Source organism: Lycium barbarum, chromosome 12 (genome assembly GCF_019175385.1).
Source record: "Lycium barbarum isolate Lr01 chromosome 12, ASM1917538v2, whole genome shotgun sequence".
Taxonomy (NCBI): Eukaryota; Viridiplantae; Streptophyta; class Magnoliopsida; order Solanales; family Solanaceae; genus Lycium; species Lycium barbarum.
The window spans coordinates 68,551,888-68,575,875 of NC_083348.1; the positions used below are offsets into that span (position 1 = coordinate 68,551,888).

Genomic DNA, 23,988 nt, shown 5'->3' on the forward strand with positions numbered 1-23,988 from the left:
ACTTTTATTTAGAATCGTCAAACATTTAAGACCACTTTTGTGCTAACTTCTAAAAATTGTCCCAGTTTCAAGTCCTGGAGGCACTTGGTTCTAAACGATTGAAAAGTGAGAACTTATAATGAAAGTTTTGGGCATCGATTTGACCGATTTCAAAATTTGTCCCAGTTTCAAGCTACTAAGACATATGAATTTAAACAGTGGGAAGACCAAAATCTTATATAAAAATCCTCATGTATCCTATAGGAACCAAAATGGTTGGACAAACCGAAGATATTGAAACTTTTAAAATAGAAGGGCCGAACCCACCTCGGGTTGCCTAAATTGAAATTTAAGAATACCCGCATTATGAGATGGGTGCCTGAATTGGAATAAGCTAGTCGAGAAGAGGTAAAATAGCTTGCTTGTTTTGAGAATCTGGCATAGGCAAAGTCTAACGACCCCCTGAAATGGAGTCATATGTGGTGGAGTTTGAGAAAATGATCGATTTTGAAGTACAATATGGCTTAATTCAGCAACTATTGCTCAAGACGAGGAATGATCTCCAAATGTGTTTCTGGTTCATTAGAGGATGTGGGATTACTTGTGATCGGTAACTAAGAGATGGATCAGATGAAGTGGTTGCATTGATCAAACTTTTCTCCATTTAGAACGAATCTTTGGTTAACCAGGTGATTAGTGATGAGTCAGAGTCTAATTTCTTGTCTTTAGACAAGTCAACCTTTTGTTTTGAAAATGAGTTTAAAAGAAAAAAGATAAAACAAGAAAAGAAAAAGAAAATGAGTCAGTATACGGTAAGGACATATTATTGCATATAAACACATTATTGCACACATAAGTCGCGTTTTAATGCAAGGGACATCTTTATGCCAGAGGTAGGCCTAACGAATATTTGAAGGACAAACATGTATTTTATGTATCATTCCACAACTCCTCAGAAAAGTAATTTACAAGAATAATAAAAATTATTACATGTCAATCCATAATACATGCCAATCCACTAATTTCATGCCAATCCACTAATTTCCTTCGGTTGTCTTCAACCTCCGGCATTAATTGAATGCTCCACGCAACCTGCGACAAAAGGTCAGTTTCTTTGAAATATTTATCTATAGAGTACTAGGTCCACATATTTCACATATTTGTCCTTCAAATAATGCACATAGATAGTGAATAGTGTCACTTAGAGTCATAGACTCATTTGGACATTTGGTAAGGTTGACTAATGAACTTAATACACCAAGGGTATTAAGCTTCCTAGGTTTAAAATGATGCATGTCCTTACAAGGTTTTGGTTTTCGCTCTACCTTAGGTAGACTAAGAGTGGGTTTACTAGACACAAGGTTCCCGAGCGGACTGCTCGAGTGAGAAGGCTACGCGGTCTCCGTTACTCGGGCACCCCGCGCATACGCCAACTCTCCTAAAATTTGGATTCTATGAAGAAATTTGCGGGTGCGCAAAACACACCTCGCGTGTACGTGTGATAGTGTGAATTTTCCAGAAAGGGAGGAGATATGAGCGGAATGCCAATTTAAGAAAAACAGTAATATACATGTTACATAGAAAAAATGCACATAAGGAATGAAATACAAACATTTAAAAGCACATAAAGCAACAATATAGGCAAAATAAAATAAAACAAACAAAATATCCCACAAATTATTTATTAACCTAAGTTTGTTATGGTTAGAGCCTAAAAGTCCCCAACAGAGTCGCCAAGCTGTCACACCCCATTTTAACCGGGTTAATTTAGGAGTATGACGTATTGGTGATTCCTATATATTTTGTTTTAAGGAGTCGCCACCTAATTAATTTAATGGTGAATTAGGACACCTAAATATTAACTAAGGTAAAGTTAAAACTAAACCTCCGTTAATGGTCTGCTAACCAGTGTGATTCTAGGTAAGGGCTCTATATTATCCTAAAGGGAAGGTGTTAGGCATCCTTTAGAATCCGTTAACTACGGTTATCCGGCCAAACTTAGGTTAATTAATGAAGGTGAGAATTTGTATAAAAGAGGACTTTGAATGCCATTTTAAATAAAACTTGTAAATATTACTAAGGCTTTAGATAAAATGTTGTTTAGAAATAAAACTTATAAATGATGGTTTGCATAAAAGAGGATTTTAAATGCTATTTAAATAAAGATTAAAATGTTGCTAAGACCTTATATGAAATATAATAAATGCTATTTAAGATAAGACTTGTAGGAAATATAATGATTTGCCCATAAATACTAGCTTTTGAGAAAAGATTTAGCAATTTTGAACTTTAGATAAATTATATTATATGAATATAGCAATGTAAAAAATCTAGACTTATGAATAGGATTCAAGAGGAAGTGAATTTTCTTTTTCATTTTTTATTAATTCTTATGAACTATACTTAGCTAAAAATATGTGTGATTGATTCAAACTTGAAGAGTTATTTATAAAATATACTTGAATTTATACTGTGTATTAGTGACATTTTGAAATGTATATGATAGTAAGAATAAAATATGATTCCATTAACTCAAAATACCTAGTTACGCTATTTGCGAATTAATAAATAAAATAAATGTTAGATGCTATAAATAGTTTTGACATAAAAGAAAAATGAAGCTTATGGGATTAATTAGTCTTTCTCAAATTAACTACCCTTTAACTAAAACTAAACCTACTAATTAATTAAGATTTATCTAAACTAATAAAACAAAAAAAAAAACAAAGAGTTAGTTGAATAATACAAATTAATATGCACAAAATAAATAGAGGAAGAGATAATTTAAATGGGCTCAGCCCATTTCCAAGCTGATATGATCATATTGTTGCTGGGTTTTCAGCCCAAAAATTTCAATGTATCGTTGTGGGTTGTTTCTGCTATTGGGCTTGGCCCTGAATTCATTTTTTTCCTGCTGCGGATGGGGCTGGACAGAGAGAGGAAATCTTGTTGGGTTTTTAGCCCGACTCCAAATGCGGAGGGGAGACGAGTCTCTTGGACTCGTATGCAAGATTCATGCAAGAAAAATGAAAGAAAGAGAGATTAGTATACTATTAATATACATAAATATACATAATCAAACACATTATGCTTGTAATGCACAGACATATAGGACTTGTATAGGCACAGAGTCACCAAACAGGTTCATTCATATTCAAGGTTTTAAACAGAGATCAATTTGTGTTTTAAAAAATAAGATAACCTTCAAATGACAGGGAAAAGAAGAGAGGTTTCACTTCTTACATTCTTCAAAGGACCTAAACTAAAAGAAACTAAGGAATTTTAAGACTCAAACTACTGGAAACCGGCGAGCAGTTCGCTAATACCTAACTGATTATGTCAAGGATACACAAACTCCCCGGGCAACAAATATTCAAAACTGATCCCTTGGTTTATTGATCAAAAGGTAAGATTATTCTTCCTGCAATCCTACACTAACTCAGTCAACCTACATCATCGATGACAGACTGGGAAAGGGATCTCTTGGTACAAACACTCTTCAGTCAATGCATATAGGAGGGAATAAAGGGTACTGGATGGAATCGTAAACCAGAAACAACACAAAGGACTAAGATTAAAACCAAACCAAAACTGCAAATAAAGCCTGAGACAGATTTAACCCAGGTTAGAAAATAATGGACTGTCGAAGATTACGAATAAGATGACTATCTTTCAAAGTAGCTAACTGGTTTGAGATCATTTAAGAGTGAGCAACAGACCTTAAATCAAAGGTAACATGCAAGGTGAATGATATTCAGACGGTAGGAAATTTAACATAGAGCTAACAAGGGCAAACTTAATTCATATGCTTTAAACTAAACAAGTACATAGCGGCCCCCTAACATGATGCTAGTATAGGTTTAAAAAAAAACAAGTTCTTACCAATCCATTTTTATAACACCTCAGATTCATTTCAAATACTTTATTTACCCATTCAACTTCAATATTCCTTATTCCATCGAAACATCCTAGCTTCATGGGTCATAATTCATAATCACAAAGGCGACAATAATGATTGTTTCGTTTAATACTTCTTCCAGTATCTCATTTTTTAACATTCAAAACTTAAATGATTATCCCAAAACTCATACTAAAGCAGTAGTCTTTTAGCTAACAACATTTTCAAAAAAAAAAAAAAAAAAAAACAAGAAAACATTTCAAACACGGCAAAACAGCTTCATAGTCATGCTTCAGAGTATCAAACTGCCATAAAACTTATTTAATAGTAAGGGTACTAAGATACTTCTATTTTCAGGGAAGCCATTTTAAACAGAGGAAAACAATAATGTCCTGGGTTTCAACCTACTCAAATAGCACATACGTATACATACATGCTTGCTTAATTATAAGGGTGTAAATACGATTAAGAAATGATCATTTTGGTACTTAGATCACCTACCTCTTGACTATGTTCATATAAACATACTAATCCTAAACTAGAGTTATGATATACTAATAGCTTCATTAAACCAATACGTAAGCTTAAAACTGTACCTTAATCCCTAATCCTGAGTTACTTGACATTACCATTTTAGACTAATCTAGTTCGAACTGAACAAAACAACAAGCAGACTTGATGCATTAGGGTAAAAATGAATTAATTACTTAACTTTAATAAGATTACAACTAAACATTCCGCACAGATTGAGAAATACAGAATTAAAATGATAATAGAATGTTGAGACAAAGAAGAGAATCACACACTGCAAATCAGCAACCCAATATTAAACCTAACTAAATTAATCTAAACAAGTAAAATTAAGACGAAAGAGAAGTTACCTTCTTCGAGTGCAGCGAAATGGGTACGAAGTCTCGATTTACCCTCGAACGCCACTAAATTCTAAATCGATATCCTCTCGGATTCGAGACAGCCAACAAAAAAATGAACCCAAAAAAAACGTTTTCTTTTCGAATCGATACTAGGTAATATTGTGACAGTAAAAAAAAATACTTTGCAGGGGTTTCTTGAACCGAAAAATCGGCTATTTGGTAATTTGCTGAATAAAAAAGGATCCTGTTCTTTGAGGGGTTTCCTAAATCGAAAAAACACTATTCTTCCCGTTCTTGGGGGGTTTCACCAATCAAAAATCCCATCCTGAAACCGACTTGGAAACAATTATTTATAGCATCGATCTTGGGTTTGAGCTAGGGTTTTCGTTTCTTTTTGGAGAAGAGAGAGAGAAACGGGGGACAAGAGGGAATGGGGTGATAGCGGAGAATGGGGGTGGCAGAAGCGTGGGGGGGACAGGGCATGGTGGAGGCGTGGGAGAGAGAAGCAGTGGGGGGAGCGATGAGGGAGAAAGGAGGGAGAAGGAGAGAAGGGGAGAGAAGAGCGGGGAATAAAACGAAGTGGGGTGACCGTGAGAGTGGGAGTCGACGAGGATGGAAAATGAGTGGAGGAAACGTGGGGGCGGTGTCAGAGGTGTAGTGGAGTGTCAGAGGTGTAGTGGAGGTGACGGCTTTTAGGGTTTTGGGGTAAAGGGGAAGGGAAGGGACGAAAGAAAGGAGCGCGAGTGAAAAAGGGAGGAGGGAAAAGGAGAGCCGCGGCGGAGATGGGAGGAAAGAGGGGAGGCGGAGACGAGGAGGTGACAAGATGAAATGAAAGAGGAAACCCTTTCCTTATTGTCAACGAAAAAAAATGGGCTGGACCCGGTCCATTTGTAGACCGGGTCAATTTTGGACCGGGTATTAAAAGAATGGGCTAGCGAATTAAAACACGGACTGGTCTAAAAATTGGGATCAAAATATGGGCCGGTCAAGAAATATTTATGAATTGATTGGGCTTTGATTTGAGATCCGATAAATCAAAAAATACGGACTGAGTGCGCGAAATAGTTTGGCTTCTAAATTTAAATAAAAGACCCGTTTAAATAACTTGTGTTAAAATATTGCTCAATATGAAATATGCAATCATTAATGCTCAGATAAAAAATGGCGTTGTCATAGTCGTGCGATAATATTTCGAAAATCCACAGTAAAATAAATACTATTATTTAATTATGCAAAGATAAATGCAGTGTGTGTGCGTAAGCTGGTAAAAATGTCGAAATGATAGAAAATTGTGAATAATAATAATAATTAGTAACTGTAATAGAATAAATAAAACGCCGGTATTGAAAAGAGGCTAATAATTATAGTATTTTTTTTATTTTCCCAAAAATATTAGAAGCGCAAATAGGTATTTTGGAGGAGAGGCGGGACAAAATTGGGTGTCAAGAACCCGTCTTTCTTCCTTACAAACAACACCGACGCTCCCCAGGGTGACGTACTGGGTCTGATAAAGCCTTTTTCTAATAGATCTTTCAGCTGCTCTTTCAATTCTTTCAATTCTGCAGGTGTCATTCTGTAAGGAGGAATAGATATATGCTGAGTATCTGGCAGCACATCTATCGTGAAGTCTATCTCCCGTTTAGGGGGAAGACCTGGAAGCTCGTCCGGAAATACATCTGGAAATTCATTAAAGACCGGAACTGACTAGAGAGTAGGTATATCTGCTTTAGTATCATGCACACGGACCAAATGATAAATATACCCTTTCTGAATCATCTTCCTGGCCTTGAGGTATGAAAGAAACTTACCTCTCGGCGATGTTGTATTTCCTGCCCATTCTATAACTGGTTCCCCTGGAAACTGGAAGCGAACTACCTTTTTCTGGCAGTCTACATTAGCATAACAAGAGGCTAACCAGTCCATGCCCATAATAACATCAAATTCCATCATATCTAATTCTACCAAATCAGCCTTAGTGCAACGACCACATATAGTCACAGAGCAATCCTTATATACCTGCCTCGCTCTAATAAAATCCCCAACCGGTGTAGCTACCTCGAACGGCTCTATAGGTTCAGGTGTTATCCCAATTTTACTAGCAACGAGGGTAGAAATATAGGATAAAGTAGAACCTGGATCAATCAATGCATTACGGCTCTAGAAAAGACCAATAATGTACCTGTGACTACATTTGGCGACACCTCCTGATCCTGTCGGCTAGCCAATGCATATATGCGGTTCGAAGGACCGCTAGAATTAGAAACCCCGCCACGGCCTCTACCGCGGCCCGCTGGTGCTGGCATACCTCACCCCGCAGGGCGCATAACTGAAGGAGTGGAAGACGAACCAGCAGCTGATCTTATCGGTTGAGCTGCACCACCAGAACCACCCGCCAACGGACAGTCTCTCATAATATGGCCCTGGCGGCCACAAGAAAAACAGGCACCCGTAGCTCTATAGCACTCTCCTGGGTGCGACCTCCCACAATAAGAACACCGGGGCATGGGTGGCCTAGACTGACTGGGACCCCTGCTCGTCTGCGAACCCGAGGCTCTAGAACTCTGGCATGTCCCAGAATACCCTGCACCGTCAAATCGTTTACCTATAGACTGTGGGCGTGTACTCCGGCCTGACTGAGGGGGATATCTGCTATACTGCTGCTGAGGCTACCCGCCTCGAGACTCCCCTGAATAACTGGCTGATCTAGCCCTCTTGGGCTGCCTCCTGTCACGATCTCTACCCGACAGATCCTCTCTGTGTCGGTCCTCCATCCCTTGCGCATAAGCCTGTAACCGGGCAATGTCCATACCAGTCTGCGATGCCATCGCCATACAGCTGTCAATCAAGTAGCGATCCAACCCTATCACGTACCGGTGCATCCGGTCAGCCATCTCAGCTACTATGGTAGGTGCATATCTAGCCAGAGAATCAAACTCCAAGCTGTACTCTCAGACACTCCTGCCTCTCTGCCGCAGCAGTAAAAATCTGTCAACTCTCGCCCGCCGCAACTCTGGGGGCTAAAAGTGGCTGAGAAAGGCGGCTACAAACTCGTCCCATACGGCTGGAGGAGCATCCTCGCCTCTGGACAGCTCCCAAGACTCGTACCAATTAATCGCTACATCCCGTAATCTGTGTGAAGCTAACTCGACAGACTCAGTCTCAGAAGCCCTGACCAGCCACAGTGTGCGCTGCATCTGTCGGATGAAATCCTGGGGGTCCTCTTCGGGCTTAGACCCGAAGAACTCTGGGGGATTACAGGTCAAGAAATCACGGACCCTCAAACTGTCACGTCTGTCACAATCATCACCCCAAGCCCGCGTCTGCGAGCCTATCCTGCTACTAATGTCGTCAACAACTGAACAGCCTCTCTCATCGCCCTGTCCTACGCCCCTGGCTGAGGAGCTGGAGGCTCGGGCGCTGGAGCCTCTGGAGCTAATGGTGGAGCCGCTCCAGGCTCCTCTGGTGGGGGTGTAGCAGAACCCTCTGACTGGGGTGCAATATCAGGCATAGTCTGAACACGAGACCGAGTAACTCTCTGTATCTGGCTGGTCTCTCCTACCACTGCTTTCCCCTTCTGGGCAGCCGTCGCCTTCTTCGGAGGTATCACTGTAAACATGACAATCAGTCAGAAAGAAATCATCCTAATAGCACAGCTCTATCGCACGATCTAAGATCCAAAGAAAGGTAACACCCTAAATGTCATGTAGCCTCCTGTTTATAGATGTGGTGCACAACACACCGATAAACAAGACTCTACTAGACACGGCCTGTAGACATTCCGAGGACAAACCGCGCTCGGATACCACTTTTGTCCCGACCCAGCCCCGTGGGCCGCGACTGGTGCCCTATTTGGACACCCAAACAGACTTACGTACCAGATCGACATATCAAAGATTTATTCAAACTTAACATATGTTATTTTAAACAGATACTGAAAACAAATATCGTCTTAAGCGGTCGCCCGTACAGAAACATCATATCAAATCCGGTAGGCTGGCGGAATACACATCGCCCAGATATACATACATATACAAACATATGGGCCGTTTTGGCCATAATAGCAAACGGAACCGCATTAAGGCGCAGATCATAAACATAAACGAACAAACATGACCCATGACCCACATATATGTCTACAGGCCTCTACAAACCATAACAGAAACATATGACGGGACAGGGCCCCGCCGTACCCAAATAGCCATATATACAGAACATGTATAACAGAAGATATGTACCAAAAAGATGAGCTCCGGATCAAAAGGAGTACTCCAAACAGCAGAATAAGTATCCTATACTGGCGGGTCACCTGATCGAACGTCAGCACCTGCGGGCATGAAACGCAGCCCCCGAAGAAAGGGGGTCAGTACGAAATATGTACTGAGTATGTAAAGCATGAAAATACAGAAATCCGAATCATAACTGAAGTGAGGAGTACAGAAAATGGATACAGAATTAGTATATCAAAACCTGTGCTGAAAATATATATATATATATATATATATATATAATGCAAATAAAAATCATGCATAGGGTTCAGGAACGTGGTCGCCACTCCGACGCTGGCGCCACAACACATCATACTCCAGAAGGTTTCATATCTCCGTACAATCCCCGAACATATCGTATCATCATATCATATCACAATATCAGAACATATCATATGCCATATCACATCATAACGCCGTATATAAGCGGAACCCGGCCCTATGACGAGGCCTCGGGAACCGTAACACATCATACTGCCGAACATAACATAGTGCGCACGATCACAGAACCGGCCCGGGATCCGGCGAACGATGTAATAATAGTATGCACGAGCGGAGTAGTGAGGAAACCATATGCATTCAAATAAATAAATTCCAAGACTCGACGAATAAATACATATATATACTGATATCAGAAGGCTCAAAGTAAGTATCGAGTCAATCGGAATTAGTATACAAAAGTTGCGAGCTTTTGAATTACAAGACCTTCTAAACACATTCCATAGGTCATTTTTGAAAATTTAAGTATCATTCATATTAAGAAGCTTTCAAATAACATTATGGATCAAATCAAACGGAGACTTATGACCATATTTACTTATCAAAGCATTCATCAAAGACTTTAGTCATTCGGTTATCATTTGAACAACATTCGGAAACATAACGACTAGAATCTTCAAACATCATAATTACATATCAAGCTATATAAAATAGCTTATGGAAGTCGAAGATGTTGGCCAACCTAGTGGCTCTAAGAATGAGATTTTCTTTATAAGCATACATATACATTTTTGTCCATTGCAAAGGGATCATGCCAAAAGAAGGGAAGGTAAGCTTTACATACCTCGATCGCTCGCTAATCAAATCCCGAATCAAGTCTCGGGCTCTCCAATATCTACAATAATATTATCAATTACCAAACATTAGCTACAAGTACTTAGAAATTCAATTCTAACTAGTACTTGTCTACAGAAATTTCGGCAACATCTCCCCTGTAAATTCAACATCCCCGAGAATTTAACTCGGCCAAATTCATCAACAACCACACCAACAATACCAACAACCATAATAATAGTCATCAAGAATCAATTTAAACGCATTCTAACATTAATAACTTTCTTCTCTACATAGCGTATCATATTCGATTCAACTACGTCTTTTCAAGCCAATATCGCAACTCACATATTCATTTACTAGCTCAAGATTAATCAAACATAATTCAAGGACATTTCAAACAATCTACACAATATTCCGACAATCCCACCAAAAACCATACCTCACCCGAAACCTCCAATCTTCGACACGAACATTCACAACACATTTTTATCTTCCAATTTCATCAACAACAACAACAATTTGCACCTTACAACTCCATTCCCATAATTACATAAAACTATAATAAAATCACATAATTTCCTACAACAACTTACAACTAATTTTCATACCAATCTTGAACCATTGTTCTTCTATTTACATCACAAGGCCACAACAACATAATTTAACATACTAAATAAATTTAATTCCTCTCTCTTCACTACACCCACACACACGGCCACACACCCACAACACACAAATTTCATACTTTACCTTCATTTCCATATACTACAATATATATATAATTCTTCCATGACAAAAAAGATAGAATTTTTTTACCTTTTTCTTCAAATTCTTCACTTGCCACCAAAGTGATTTTCTTGCTAAAATAATTGTACCACGTTGAAGAGGGTCTTGAGCTTAGTAGGAATACTAGAAAATTTAGATTTTTGGATCAAAGATTGATGAGCAAAAAAATTTCTCTCTTTCTCTAAGGTGGCCGAACCCCCTTGCTCTCACTCTCTCTCTTTTGTTTTGTCTTGAATATTCTAGATATGATGACTAAGTAGCTCCTTCTTTTTATTTATTACTTGGGTTTAGTTACATGGGCTTGGGCCAAATTTTTTTCCTCCATGGCCGGCCACCCCACATAAATTGGGCCTTTTGTTTTCTTTCTTTTTTTCATTTCTTTTGAGCCCAATTAGTTATGGGTCTTATTTTGTAATTTCCGAAACTAATTTCAAAATTTCCAATTTTTCCCTTGGCCTTCCTCCATATTTCCACATCAACATTTTTCATGAACAACACATATATATTAAATAAAATCAAAATATGACCTTATTTCTTACAAGTCAAAATTATTTCGAGTTTTCCGAATATGCAAAAATACGGGATATAACAATATCCTTGACATTACACAGAGCACCAATGTTGTTGAACTTCAACCCAATTTCACCATTTTGAACAACAGGAAACACGCATTCTACTCTCAAATTCATTATCAGTTTCACTGTTCTCGTTTTTTAGAAATCAGTATGATCATTTGCTTGTGCTACAGAAAGGGCACAGAAACATATTCAAAAAACAATTGTATAATATATTGAGAAGACGGTTCAGCAGGAAACAAGAGAGTAGCCATACATTTCAAGTTCAGGAATCGGATCTTCTCTCCTCATGAATTTCCCCTTTGCCCTCCCTTACGCTACCTGGAGCCAGATTTTTCTTATTATAGTAACTAATGCACGGATCATATCATACTTTTGTTGATCGGTCGGAGTTTCCCAATCACAAGCAAGAAGTGACATCCCTGTTGGACCCAATCTTCACAATTGAAATGTTCCCGGGAAAACATTGTTGACACCCAATTTTGTCTCACCTTGTTTCCAAAATAGCTATGTACGCTTCTACTATTTTTTGGCAACTTCAAAAAATAATTATTTATATCTTACTATAATTATTAGCTTTTACCGGCGTTTCATTATTCTATTGCAGTTACTAGATGTTATTATTTTTATTACTACTACCACTATTATCCTTATCGTTATTATTATTATTATTATTATTATTACTAGTATTATAATTCGCATTATAATCATCTCAGCATTTTTACCATCCTATGCACGCGCATCGCATTTCTTTTCGCACACTTAGATAATAGCGTTTATTTGCTGTTGAACTCTTAAAATATTATTGCACGGCTATTGCGACGTAATGTAATCTCTATTTTTTCTGAGCACTAATAATTACATATTTTATATTAACGCAGTCCATATTTAAGTCCTAAAACCATTTGGGCTAAAAGCTAATTCGTTGAACCCAGCCCAATTCATCTACCCGACCAACCCATTTTAATACCCAGCCCAACGTTTGAACTCGCCCGGCCCACTACCCACTACGACCCGCCCTGGCCCATCTCATTTTCTAAATGAAACGATTAGGTTTCCTTTCTTTTCCGCCGCAACCCCCTCTTCTCTCTCTTTCCCTTCCTCTTCTCTTCCCTCTCTCTTCAAGAACCAAAACCGGTAAAATCTCAGAGGCCTTTCACCTCTACCAGGCCGTGCATGGCCACTCCGGGAAAAGCAATTAATGCTTGCCCTTTCCCCGTCAGTTTTCAATCATTGACGAGGGTAAGCTTTGTTTTCTTTCTCTTTTTTTTTCTGCTGGCATCTGAAATTCTTAATGAGTTTTTATTTTGTTCATGAACCCATCGCTTTCCTTATCAGTCTTTTTTTATCTTTCGGGTACAAGGGTTTTAATGGGTTTTGTATTCTTCTTCATCCGTTTCTGATCGAGGATAGACAAGCCCTAGCGTTTTTTATTTGAAAAGGTATTTTAAACTTCAAAAAATCCCGCTCAAATTGGTGGAACCCTAGCAAACCCTAGATTTTTCCCCCTGTAAATAATCATTTTCTGGGTTCGTTTAGGAATAAGTTTTGGAGCCGCCTAAAACCCTTCCCTTGAAAAACAGTTCTTCGGCTTTGAATACCCCGCAAATACAAGTGTTTAATCGCTCAAGTTCCCCTTTAAAAATACTAGTTTTTAATTTTATTGATATCGTCTCAAGACACTGAATCCTGTTCTGTTTTTTTTTTACTTCGGCATTTGTTCGAATCTGAGTGCCCGAGGGCTTGGAGTTGTGTTGTTTCGAGGTAGTTCTGAGATTCGACGCCTCACTTCGCTGCACCCGAAGAAGGTAATTCCCCTTTCTCTTTTATTTTTGCGTTTTCTGTTTCTTTAGCGGCTATGTGTTGGCTTAGTTTTGTCATTTTGCAATTAAGAATGTTTATGTGATGAGTTAGTTAGTTAAATAATTTTTCTTTCGTGTGTTAGTTTAGTTTAATGGTTAAACCTATTTATATGTTAATTCTCTTTGCTAGATTTATTTAGTTTCGTATATTAGTTTAGCTCAGCTTAGTTTTAATATGTCTTGCGTGTTGTTATAGCATTGTATGTTCTCAGTTAACTATGGTCTAGTTGTTAATGTAGTTGTTTTAGCTAAAATGCATTGGATGTTATTTGGCTTAATCTGCTCATGTTAACCATGTAGTGTATGCTAATTTTTATTTTGGTTAGTCATGATCTATATACTGTTTTGTTAGAGTTGATTATGTTAGTTGTTATATAGCATGATTGGAGCATTGTTAGCTTTTAAATGTTGTTGTTAACATGTGTTAACTTAGTCTTTATCTTTACCATTTGAGCATATGATTTAATCCCGCACTGTATTAGATATGGCCCCCTTGGTTGATTAAATGTGATAAGTGATCTTGTAAATAATCTAAAAGAACTAGGTGTCTTGCTTGTCTTCTATGCTGTTTTTCCCTGTTAAGTCAATTATATCTAGAGGTTTAGCCACTTTGTCTCATTTCCGCTAATTTGAACCCTTTTGGTAAATGAATAATCAAGACTCATGCTATACCGATTTGCTCCCATTCTGTGTTTTAAAGATCCTGTTCTAGCTTCGCATGTTTATTTAAACATGGCCATGAAGGATCTGTCAAACTGAACATGAACACTATGCTCCCCAAAAATTTGAGACCATATTGACTGCATATTGCCTAGTCTGATTATGCTCATTTTAGCCTTTAGTCAGCATGACTTTAAGTGCATAATAACCTCATCTCCTCAAGTCTCTTCTATCTTTCCATATTTTACTGTTGTGTCTTATGTTAGGAAGCTGATATATGAATTATCATGGCAGTAATGGAGAGAAATGGGTCTCATAGTTTTATTTTTTTTTAATGTTGACATAAGCATGTTAGACATCCTAGGAATCAAAATGTACAGAATTTGAGTAGCATATGAATTCCAGGGATAAGTATTGATTCGAGCTGCTATGTGACAGAATGTTTTCCTTTAAAGATGTTTGGCCATTTCTTATTCCTAACCTGAGATTAAAATATCCCTAAAGACTTTTGTTTCAGTCATTCTAATTTGGGTTCATCACATGTTTGGCAGAAGCTTCTTTTTTTTTTTACTTGTTCAAACTCTTAAAAGCTTTTTGTCCTAAATGAGTAGTTTTAGTTTAACGCGCTAAAGTTTATGGAATCCAGTTAAATCTATTTTCTTCGACCTGCTTAGGTATGATTTTAGTTGGATAGCTAAAGTAGAGGAGAAGGGTATTTTATTTAAGTATTGGAACTATTGACTTGCTTGGCATACTCCTCATTAATCTGCTACTTGTCCCGAACTATTCACCACTTAATTCATCAAGATAAGCACCTGGTCATGAATTTGCCTCCATATGTTTTGCTTTATAAAGGCTTTCTTATGTTCTATTGTCGGCCTAAAAAGAGATCGAAATTTAGTTATGCTTTGGCCTCAAGTTTGGAATAAAATGTGACAAGTCTTTAACTAATCGAATCAGTGACTGTCTCATATGTGTTAAACCCTTTCTCCTCTTGCGTTACATTGATAGTGCATGTCCTGCATTTGTTTAAAGTTTATATGCTATCATGTTACAAGTATACCATGTCTGATTATGTATATACTTGTGTATATTATTAGTATACTTTACTTAAATACGTTAATGGGGAGGTTATATTGGTCATTATGGATCAAGCTTGAACCCTCCCCGGTGTTAGCCATGCCTGGGATTCATGAAATCCCTTGGAACTTGTGCAACATCAGGAAGACGGGGGCGAAAGCTTTCCAATATTAACCTTCTATACATCCCTATGAATGTGTATACATGAGGTATACATTAAATATACATAGTATATGTATAATCCATTGGTCTGTTCTTTTTAATTTGCATTATATATTTTAGCTTTATTTGTTGACCACATACTAATCCTTTTTCTTTCGTTTTTATGCATGACTATCGCATATGAGTCCGAAGGACTCGTTTTCTTCCGCATTTGGCGTTGGGCTAAAAGCCCAACATGACTCCTCTCTCCGTCCAGCTCTCTGTCCACAGCAAAAAAAGGAAAAATGAAAAACATAAGTTCTGGGCCACAGCCCAATAGGCGTGACAACAGCAGCAATACATAAAAAATTGTTACTGGGCTGAAGCCCAATAGCGATCAGATCCGCAACAATCCATTTATAAAAAAAAAATTATTATTGGGCCAAAGCCCAACAGCAGCCCTGAACGCAGCATTTTTTTTTAAACGTGGGCTGAGCCCACTCCCACCAGCAGCCCCGATCGCAGCAGTCCTAAATGGGTTGAGCCCATTTAACTACATTTGCTCCTCCATTTTATTTTGTGCACTTAATTTTATGTTGTTGACTAACACTTTATTTTATTGTTGTTTTACCTAGCTTAGATGAATTATAAAGGGATTAGTACGGGAATTAGTTTTAGTGAGGGGTAGTTAATTTAAAGAAAATTAATAGTTAATCCCATAAGATTTTATTCTCCCTTTCTTTTTGTTAAATTATTCATAGTATCTACGATATTATTTTCATTAGAATAATTGATTTTTCAAAAAGCATGACTACTTACTTTGAGCTAAAAGAGTCATAATTTATTCTTGCTATCTTAGAATTAAAACGACACTAATACGCAAATATAAACTCAAGTACATTTTGTAAACATTTTTTAAGATTTATCAAATTATGCATATTTTAAGCTGAATATAATGAAAGAGAAAGAAAACTCTATCACCTTTTGCATTCTATTTATAAAATAAGTCTAGATTTTCTACATATAATGTAATTTTATTCCAAGTTTAAATTGGCTAGGTCTTCTCTTAAAAGCTTCTATTTATATGCAAATCATTATATTTTGCAAGTCTCATTTTTAAAATAACGTTATTATTTAAAGCTTAGCAATATTTATAGTTTATTTTAAATAGCATTTGAAGTCTCTTTTTGTGCAAATTGTTCTACAAGTCTTATTTAAATAGCATTATTACATCCTTTTTTTCAAAACCTTAACAACCTTTATAAGTCTTATTTTAAAATAGCCTTTAAAGTTCTTTTTTATACAAATTATTACATTTTCTGTAAATCTTATTTTAATTAAGATTATTTTCCTTTAAAACTTTAGCAATATTTGTAAGCCATTTTCTAAGATTTAAACACTATATTTAGCTTAATTAATTAACCTAAGTTTGGCCGGATAACCGTAGTTAACGGATCCTAGAGGATACCTAACCCCTTCCCTTTAGGATAATTAGAACCCTTACCTAGAATTAAAATTTAAGCAGACGATTAATGGGTTTAGTTAGCTTTACCTTAGTTAATAAGTTAGGTGCCCTAATTCACCTTAAAATCAATTAGGTGACGACTCCTTAAAATAAAGCAAAAAATAAGAATCTCCAATATGTTGTACTCTAATTTAACCCGTTTAAAATGGGGTATAACAAACATATCTCCATGTAGCTCAGATCCTTATGTTATCCAAATCAATATGGTGAGAGGATGAAATAAAAATTATTCCTCCACCTTAGAAAGATTCTGTGGCTTCATCATCTCACTCTGTCCGGGCTGGAGACTGTTAATTCCACAATAAATATTGCCAACTTTGTCAATTGGCAATGTAATTGACTTTAATACATTAAGTTTTCTCTCCTATCGACTAGCAGTTGTAACTTGTAGTTTTGAGAGATCAGATGTATGAAACAGCAAGCAAAAACTCGTACACTTTAAAGTAGGCTTAACAATTACATTTTCACGAGTATATAGTACCAAAGAATCAGGTAATGCAGTTGGAAATATCAACGAAAATGATTACCATGGGAAATTACATGAATAGAATTCTCTCCAAAATGGAACATAAACAACATTTCTACAGAAGGACCAGAAAAAGGAAAAAGAAACTACAATAAAATCATTAGGGAAGACCTCCCTCAGGAAGTTCCCAGTTATCTTCCCCGTCGTCATCCCTCTTGTTCTTAGTTGTCTCTTGCTTATCCTCTGAGAAATTTCTTGGTGGGCCACGTCTGTTCCAATAGAAGGGACATAAGAATGATAGAAAAATACATAAATCAGTAATTCAAAATGGATGGTATAAATTTTGCAGGTAAGTTATTTTTCAAAAAAAAAAATCATAAGTTGGTCATGATCACAGTTTATAAAATCTTCTAAACCATAAAACTAAAAATCGTTGATATGAAAGGGTTGATGGATCAAAGTCTCATTCTAAATCACTAGCTTGACAAAGCTCACCAATTCGACATTTTGTGGATAGCAAAATTAGCGACCAGGAACAAAAGCCAATGAAGAAAGGATGCAAATCCTGCACAACTTTTCTCTTTGAAGCTTGGAAGCACAATCTTTATTCTCAAGAAACGAGGCTTTCGCAGCTAACACATGCTAGTGCAATAAGCAAGGGTTAGTAGAACTCACTTCTGCCACGAACATGATATAAGGCCTTCTAATTTGAGCGGCAATACCAAAGTGAAACACTTTGTAACTGCAGAGAATTTTAGGTCCACTTTAAAGTTATGACACTAGAGACTCCGTGCGACGCCCAATAACGGAGGGAGGGCAGATCCAAAAGTAGCTGGCAGGCTTTTAGAATGCAAGTTTCCAAGAATGGGTGCACATGACACCTTAGCCAAATCCACATAGGAAAGGGATAGAAAAGTGATTTGTTGTATAAGATAGAATATAAGTTAACATAGAATGCACGCTTTTGGGATCAGTGATGGTGTAGCCCGAGGTACAATTTTTTGAAGTTTATGAGGCCAACGCGAACAATACGTGTCATGGGCTTAGGTTGTGACATTTCGATAAACCACAAGACAACTTAGGGTGTCTTCGGTATGAATAAAAATATTTCCATAGAAAATATTTTCTTGATAAATAAGTGGGTTTCTTACTTATTTTCTTGTGTTTGATACGTAAACAAAAAATATATTATTATAAAAGCATTTGTATATAATCTAGACAAATACTATGAGAAGTGGGGGTAGGGGTGTGGGGTGGTAGGGATGGGGGCTACAGGAGTGGGGGTGAAGATGAGGTGTGTTGGAAGGTGGGGAGGACACAATCAATGTGGAATGACACTTGTGAAACTTGTTTTCTCTACTTCCCTAGGGAAGTCATATTTCTCATTTTTAAGGAACTTGTTTTCCTAGAGAAAATGTTTTTCAAAAACTTTGACCAACCGAACATGAGAAAATTGGAAAGCATTTCTCCATACCGAGCACACCCTAAACGTACTTCAATACCAAATACCCAACATTGACATAAAAATTTACATAACATTTCTTGACAGTTTATGAGAACAAAAAAAGCACAAAAAACTCTTATACAAGACTAAGCCATCCTATTCCCACATGAGAACCTTTGGTTGTCTTTGCTATCCAACTGTATCAAAGCCACACAGAGATAAATTCCACCCAGGACTACACCCCACATCTCCACCCTTTGGATCAAAAGGTTACAAAGTTCTGAGTCTGGCCACTAATAGGACACACATTTCTAGAGGTGAAATTTTCAAAGAAAACATTTTGTCTTTTTCTATCAAATCTGAAGTGTCAACTTTTCCTTCTGTGCTTAATTCCATACCTTCCATTGATACTATTTATATTGAAAATGGACCACAAGCTGTGCCAAGTGATATAGATAATAATGTTGATGCAAGTGAACAAATACTGACACCTTACTTGACCAATCAGCTGGCTCACAAAACTCTCCTGAAGCCAACATTCCTGAACCTAACACAATCCCTAGACAGACTCCTCTTTCAAGTCCTCATACAGGTGAGTCAGCTTCAGCACCTTGAAGACCACAAAGAGAACACAAACTTCCTTATTATATCAGCCATCATAGCCAAACCATCTAGTCAGACTGACAATAGGACTACTAATACCTTGTTTTCTAAAAACCAGCACATATCAATTGACTAGTTAAGAATTCCCGTGCTCCGCACGGGCCCAAGTTCAATAGATGTTATTTTGAAATTCTTAAACTTTAATCTTTGTTTGAAAGTTGTTCAATATACTGCACAATCAATTTTTTCTACTAATGGTGTTGATAAGGTGATTTACACAACGGTTGAAACCTAAATTTTAATAAATACTCCTTTTTTTTCAATTTCAAAGCAAATACTGTCTTCATACCTAGCTCTAAAGTTATACTTCTATCTATTACCTACCCTTTAAAATTATGGTCAATATATACCTTCACATCTTGAATCTACTTTTTTTCTTTAACTATTTATCTATAAGTTGATGCCCTATTGAGTTTTAAGATGAGTCTAAATTTATTAACAATTTAAATACTAATACTTTCATGAATTTGATAAATTTTAACTATGCCAAATCATTAGAACTTTTTAATAAGTTTTTTTAATTTAGTTATCAGATGCTAAAATAAATTCAATATAGTTCCTTCCAATTGTTAAAAAATATCTTTAATAATGTAAGTTATATTTGTTAATTAAAAAAAAATTCAATGCTCAACAAAGATTTTTAAAAATATTAAATCAAAAGCAAATAATTTAATAATTACTTGAGTACCCAATAAGCAATTGTAAAGTGGGTCCCTTGCAAGTTGCAACTCTCTCAATAACCTCACCTTACAAATGAGAGAGCGTGCGTCGTACATAAAATGCCAAAATTGGGACCATGAAAACAGGCAGCTGAAGCTGCTCAACTTGTAAGAAACGTCTGCAATGATAGTGAACCTTCTTCTTAAGAGGAGGCAGCTGTGAATCCTGCTTTCGAAGCAGCCATGACACAAGAGTTTAAGGCACCACATGCTAACCATACTTGGGATCTAGTAACTTTGCTACATGTAAAACAAGCAATAGGTTGCAAATGGGTGTACAAAGTGAAACACAAAGCTGATGGAACCATTAAGAGATTCAAGGCAAGACTTGTGGTGAAAGGATACACTCAACAGACTGGGGTTGACTATACAGAAACTTTCTCACCTGTGGTAAAGATGACCACTGTGAGAGCTTTGTTAGCTACAACAGTAAAGACGAGGTGGAGCATTTTCCAGCTTGATGTGAATAATGCATTCCTCCATGAGGACTTGCATGAAGAAGTGTATATAGAGGTGCCACCAAGGCTGGTAGCGAAAACTCCAGGAATGGTATTCAAGCTGACTAAATCCCTTTATGGCTTGAAGCAAGCCAGTAGGCAGTGGTATGCCCAAGTTGACTGAAGCATTGTACTCTAAAGGCTACACACATTCCTTGAATGACTACTCCTTATTCCACAGGAAGACAGAAAACTCAGCAATTTATGTGGTTGTATATGACTATAGGTAGATGATGTTATTCTGACTGGAACACACACATCAGAAATTAAGGAGTTTAAGGATTTCCTGCATGACAGGTTCAAGATTAAAGACCTGGGGAGGTTATACTACTTCCTAGGACCGGAAGTCCTTTACAAAGAAGATGGGCTTATTATATCACAAAGGAAGTTCTTTTTTTTTTTTGATTAAGCACCGGGTGTCCGGGTCTCTTTGAGCCCCGACTAATCCCGGGGGTGCACAGGCCCTCGGCAAGGAGTTTCCCGCAAGTGCACCACGGGTAATTCAGGGTTTTACCCCAGTCCGATGGCCCTCAGAAATTGTTTGCACCCAGTGGGTTTCGAACTTGAGACCTTGAAAGGGAGCACCCCAAGGCTCAAGCCAATTACCACCAAGCCAACCCCTGAGGGTTATCACAAAGGAAGTTCTTGCTTGACTTGTTGAAGGAATATGACATTTTGAACTTGATCGGCTTCACCTCTCCACTTGATCCCTCAATAAAACTTCATGCAAAAGAGAAGCACCTTTGCCAGATCCTACCTATTATAGGAAGCTCATTGGAAAGTTGAATTTTCTGACTAACACAAGGATAGACATAGCCTACAGTGTTCAGCACCTCAACCAGTTTATGCAGGACCTTAGAGAACCTCATCTAAAAACAACATTTCACTTGTTAAGGCATCTCAAAGCTGATCCTACTTTAGGCATTTTCATGTCCCAAGATCAGGGCTACAATGCCAAGGCATATTGTGACTAAGACTGTGCTGCATGCCCAGATTCTAAAAAATCTATCAGTGGATACATTGTGCTGCTAGGAAACAGCCCCATAAGCTGGAAATCAAAGAAACATAAAACTATCTCATTGTCCTCGGCAGAGGCAGAGTATAGAGCACTAAGGAAGGTTGTGGGTGAGCTTGTCTAGCTAAGCAGGCTGCTTGAGGAACTTACAGTACCATTGCCAACCCCCATTGAGGTATATTGTGACAGCCAATCAGCTTTGCACATTGTTAGGAACTCTGTGTTCCACGAGAGAACCAGACACATAGAAGTTGATTGTCTTTTGTAAGGAACATGCTTCAAGAAGGGCTCATTTCTCTCCATCATATTGCCTCAGACAATCAGTTAGCAGATGTATTGACCAAAGCTCTAACATAGATTAAACATTCTGCTATAATAGGCAAGTTGGCTGTGTTTCCAACACCTCCAACTTGAGGGGGTGGTTAAGAAGTAGGTAGTTAATTAATCTCAGACAGTTAGCTAGTTGTTAGTGATAGTCGGTTAGTGTAGTGCCAGCTCAATGACAGTTGTAAGTTAGTAAGAGGAGCTTAGATCTTTTTGTTCTTACTTGTATATGTACAGGCTTGTACACAAAGGAAATCAATCAAGTTGTTTTCCCCAATATCTGTCTCTATTTCCTCAATTCCTCTTTGCCAATGGCTTGAGAGAGAAACTGTTGATTCTTCATTGAAGCTCTCACAACCGAGCTTTGTTTGCATTGTCACTTCAAGCTAGATTCTTAATACATATAAACTAACCAAGCTAATTGATTGATTTGAATTTGTACCAACTGCACATTGGAATAACCAAAAGGACTAAGGGTGCATTTGGTACGAAGGAAAATGTTTTCCACGGAAATGTTTTCTTGGAAAATATTTTCCATTTCTTACTTATTTTCTTGTGTTCGGTATGTAAGCAAAACATATTATCCTAAAAGCATTTGTATGTGGGGGTGGGGGTGGGGGTGGTGGGGTGGTGAGATGGGGGCTACGGGGGTAGGGGTGAAGATGACAGTGTTGGAGGGTGGGGTGAGGACACAATCAATGTGGAATGCAACTTGTGGAACTTGTTTTCCCTACTTCCACTAAGGAAGTCACTTTTCTCAATTTTTAAGGAACTTGTTTTCGTAGAGAAAATGTTGTTCAAAAACATTGACCAACCTGACATGAGAAAATTGGAAAGCATTTCTCCATACCGAACACACCCTCAACCAACTTCAATTACTTACAAATTCTAGCATATACCTAAAGTTGACATAAAACATAGTACTAAACATTTCTCGACAGTTTAACAGAGAAGCAAAACAAAAGCACAAAGGCGCAAAACACAGATTAAAAGCCAAACCAAAATAGTTATGAGGGTATAAAACAACAACCTCTTACGGTTGCGGCGAGCAGCATCACGTGTCCTACGCTTCTTCTCATCTTGCGAATTCTCAAAATATCTCCTCCGTTTACATTCTTGTATAACCCCAGCTCTCATTACCTCTCTACGAAACCTTCCAATAAGCTTCTCTTCAGGTTCATTATCACCCACAATCACCTGAACATTATAAGCCGACTTATAGTAAAGAGTATTCGCATAAGCAAGTGAAGGGAAAACTACGGCAGTAACATCAGAATCACAAGAAGATAGTGGTGATATTGGCTTGTGATTGTCTATGGATAAAGAAGAATCATTGTTGTTCGGTTTTGAAGAAGAGAGTGAATCAGGGAATTGTAGAGTGGGTGCTTTAGGGGGTGGGGGTTTGGAAGGGGTGAAGAAGGAGAAGAGATTGGCTATGGATGAGATAGCCATTGAGGAATTGGATTGTGGCACTGAGGAGCAACTGTATCCTTTTAGATAAAGTGACAATCCAGTTTTATTAACTGTATGTATGTAAACAAAAAAAAGTATTGATAACTTCGGTGAGAATGCCAAATCAGCTACAGTGGTTTAGAGGAAATTATCAAAATGGTCTTTAGTAGGCTTTTGGCCATGAAATATTTTTCATTTTATTTGGAATTTTGAAGTTGGAGTTGTGTTTGGTTATGATTTTTACAAATAATATTTGATTGTTAAGTAGAAAAAAAAAGTGAAAACATGATTTTAAGTGTTTTCCAAATTCCAAATACAAGTTTATATTGTATTTGGAATTATTATGATCAAACACTTATTTTCAAATAAAGTGGAAAAAAATCCGGGAAAAAATGAACAATTCTCATGGCCAAAAGGGTCCCTTAATGTAGGGGGTTGGATTGCTTTAGTCCTTGATATATATTACTTGATAGAAATAGTCCTTCATGGATGTGAAATGTTAAGGCTTTTGGTCCTGAAAACTAAAATAAACTGTTATCTATTAAGCACAAACTAGCCCCTTCGAACTTATTTCATTTTATCTATGGTACTATTTTATAATTTTAAAACTACAAAGCACCATTTCTTCTTTTTTTTTTTCTTTTTTTTTTTCAATTCATGACCCCTCCTTTATTTACTCCATTTCACCTACGGTGCTTCTCTTTGATAA

At 37.4% G+C, this 23,988-nt stretch overlaps 1 protein-coding gene and 1 long non-coding RNA gene across 2 annotated transcripts; both read right to left on the minus strand.

The window, feature by feature from the left end:
• Window positions 1-8,786: 8,786 nt before the first annotated feature.
• LOC132624809 (uncharacterized) lies at window positions 8,787-11,072 on the minus strand. The gene is made up of 3 exons (XR_009576545.1): window positions 10,887-11,072; window positions 10,078-10,128; window positions 8,787-9,073 (listed from the first exon to the last, which is right to left on the minus strand). It is a non-coding gene; the product is annotated as an uncharacterized LOC132624809 (long non-coding RNA).
• A 6,035-nt stretch (window positions 11,073-17,107) lies between these two features.
• LOC132622431 (small ribosomal subunit protein bS21c-like) lies at window positions 17,108-23,352 on the minus strand. Its single transcript, XM_060337034.1, has 2 exons — window positions 22,858-23,352; window positions 17,108-17,434 (listed from the first exon to the last, which is right to left on the minus strand). Exons 1-2 carry the CDS (start codon window positions 23,277-23,279, stop codon window positions 17,326-17,328), a joined length of 531 nt encoding a protein of 176 aa, XP_060193017.1. The 5' UTR covers window positions 23,280-23,352; the 3' UTR covers window positions 17,108-17,325.
• Window positions 23,353-23,988: the final 636 nt, after the last annotated feature.

Coding starts and splice junctions, on each gene's coding strand:
- LOC132622431 (XM_060337034.1), bottom strand. CDS start 23,279: ATGGCTATCTCATCCATAGCCAATCTCTTCTCCTTCTTCACCCCTTCC. Junction 17,435..22,857: donor GCTCGCCGCAACCGTAAGAG/GTTGTTGTTTTA, acceptor CTATTGGAACAG/ACGTGGCCCACCAAGAAATT.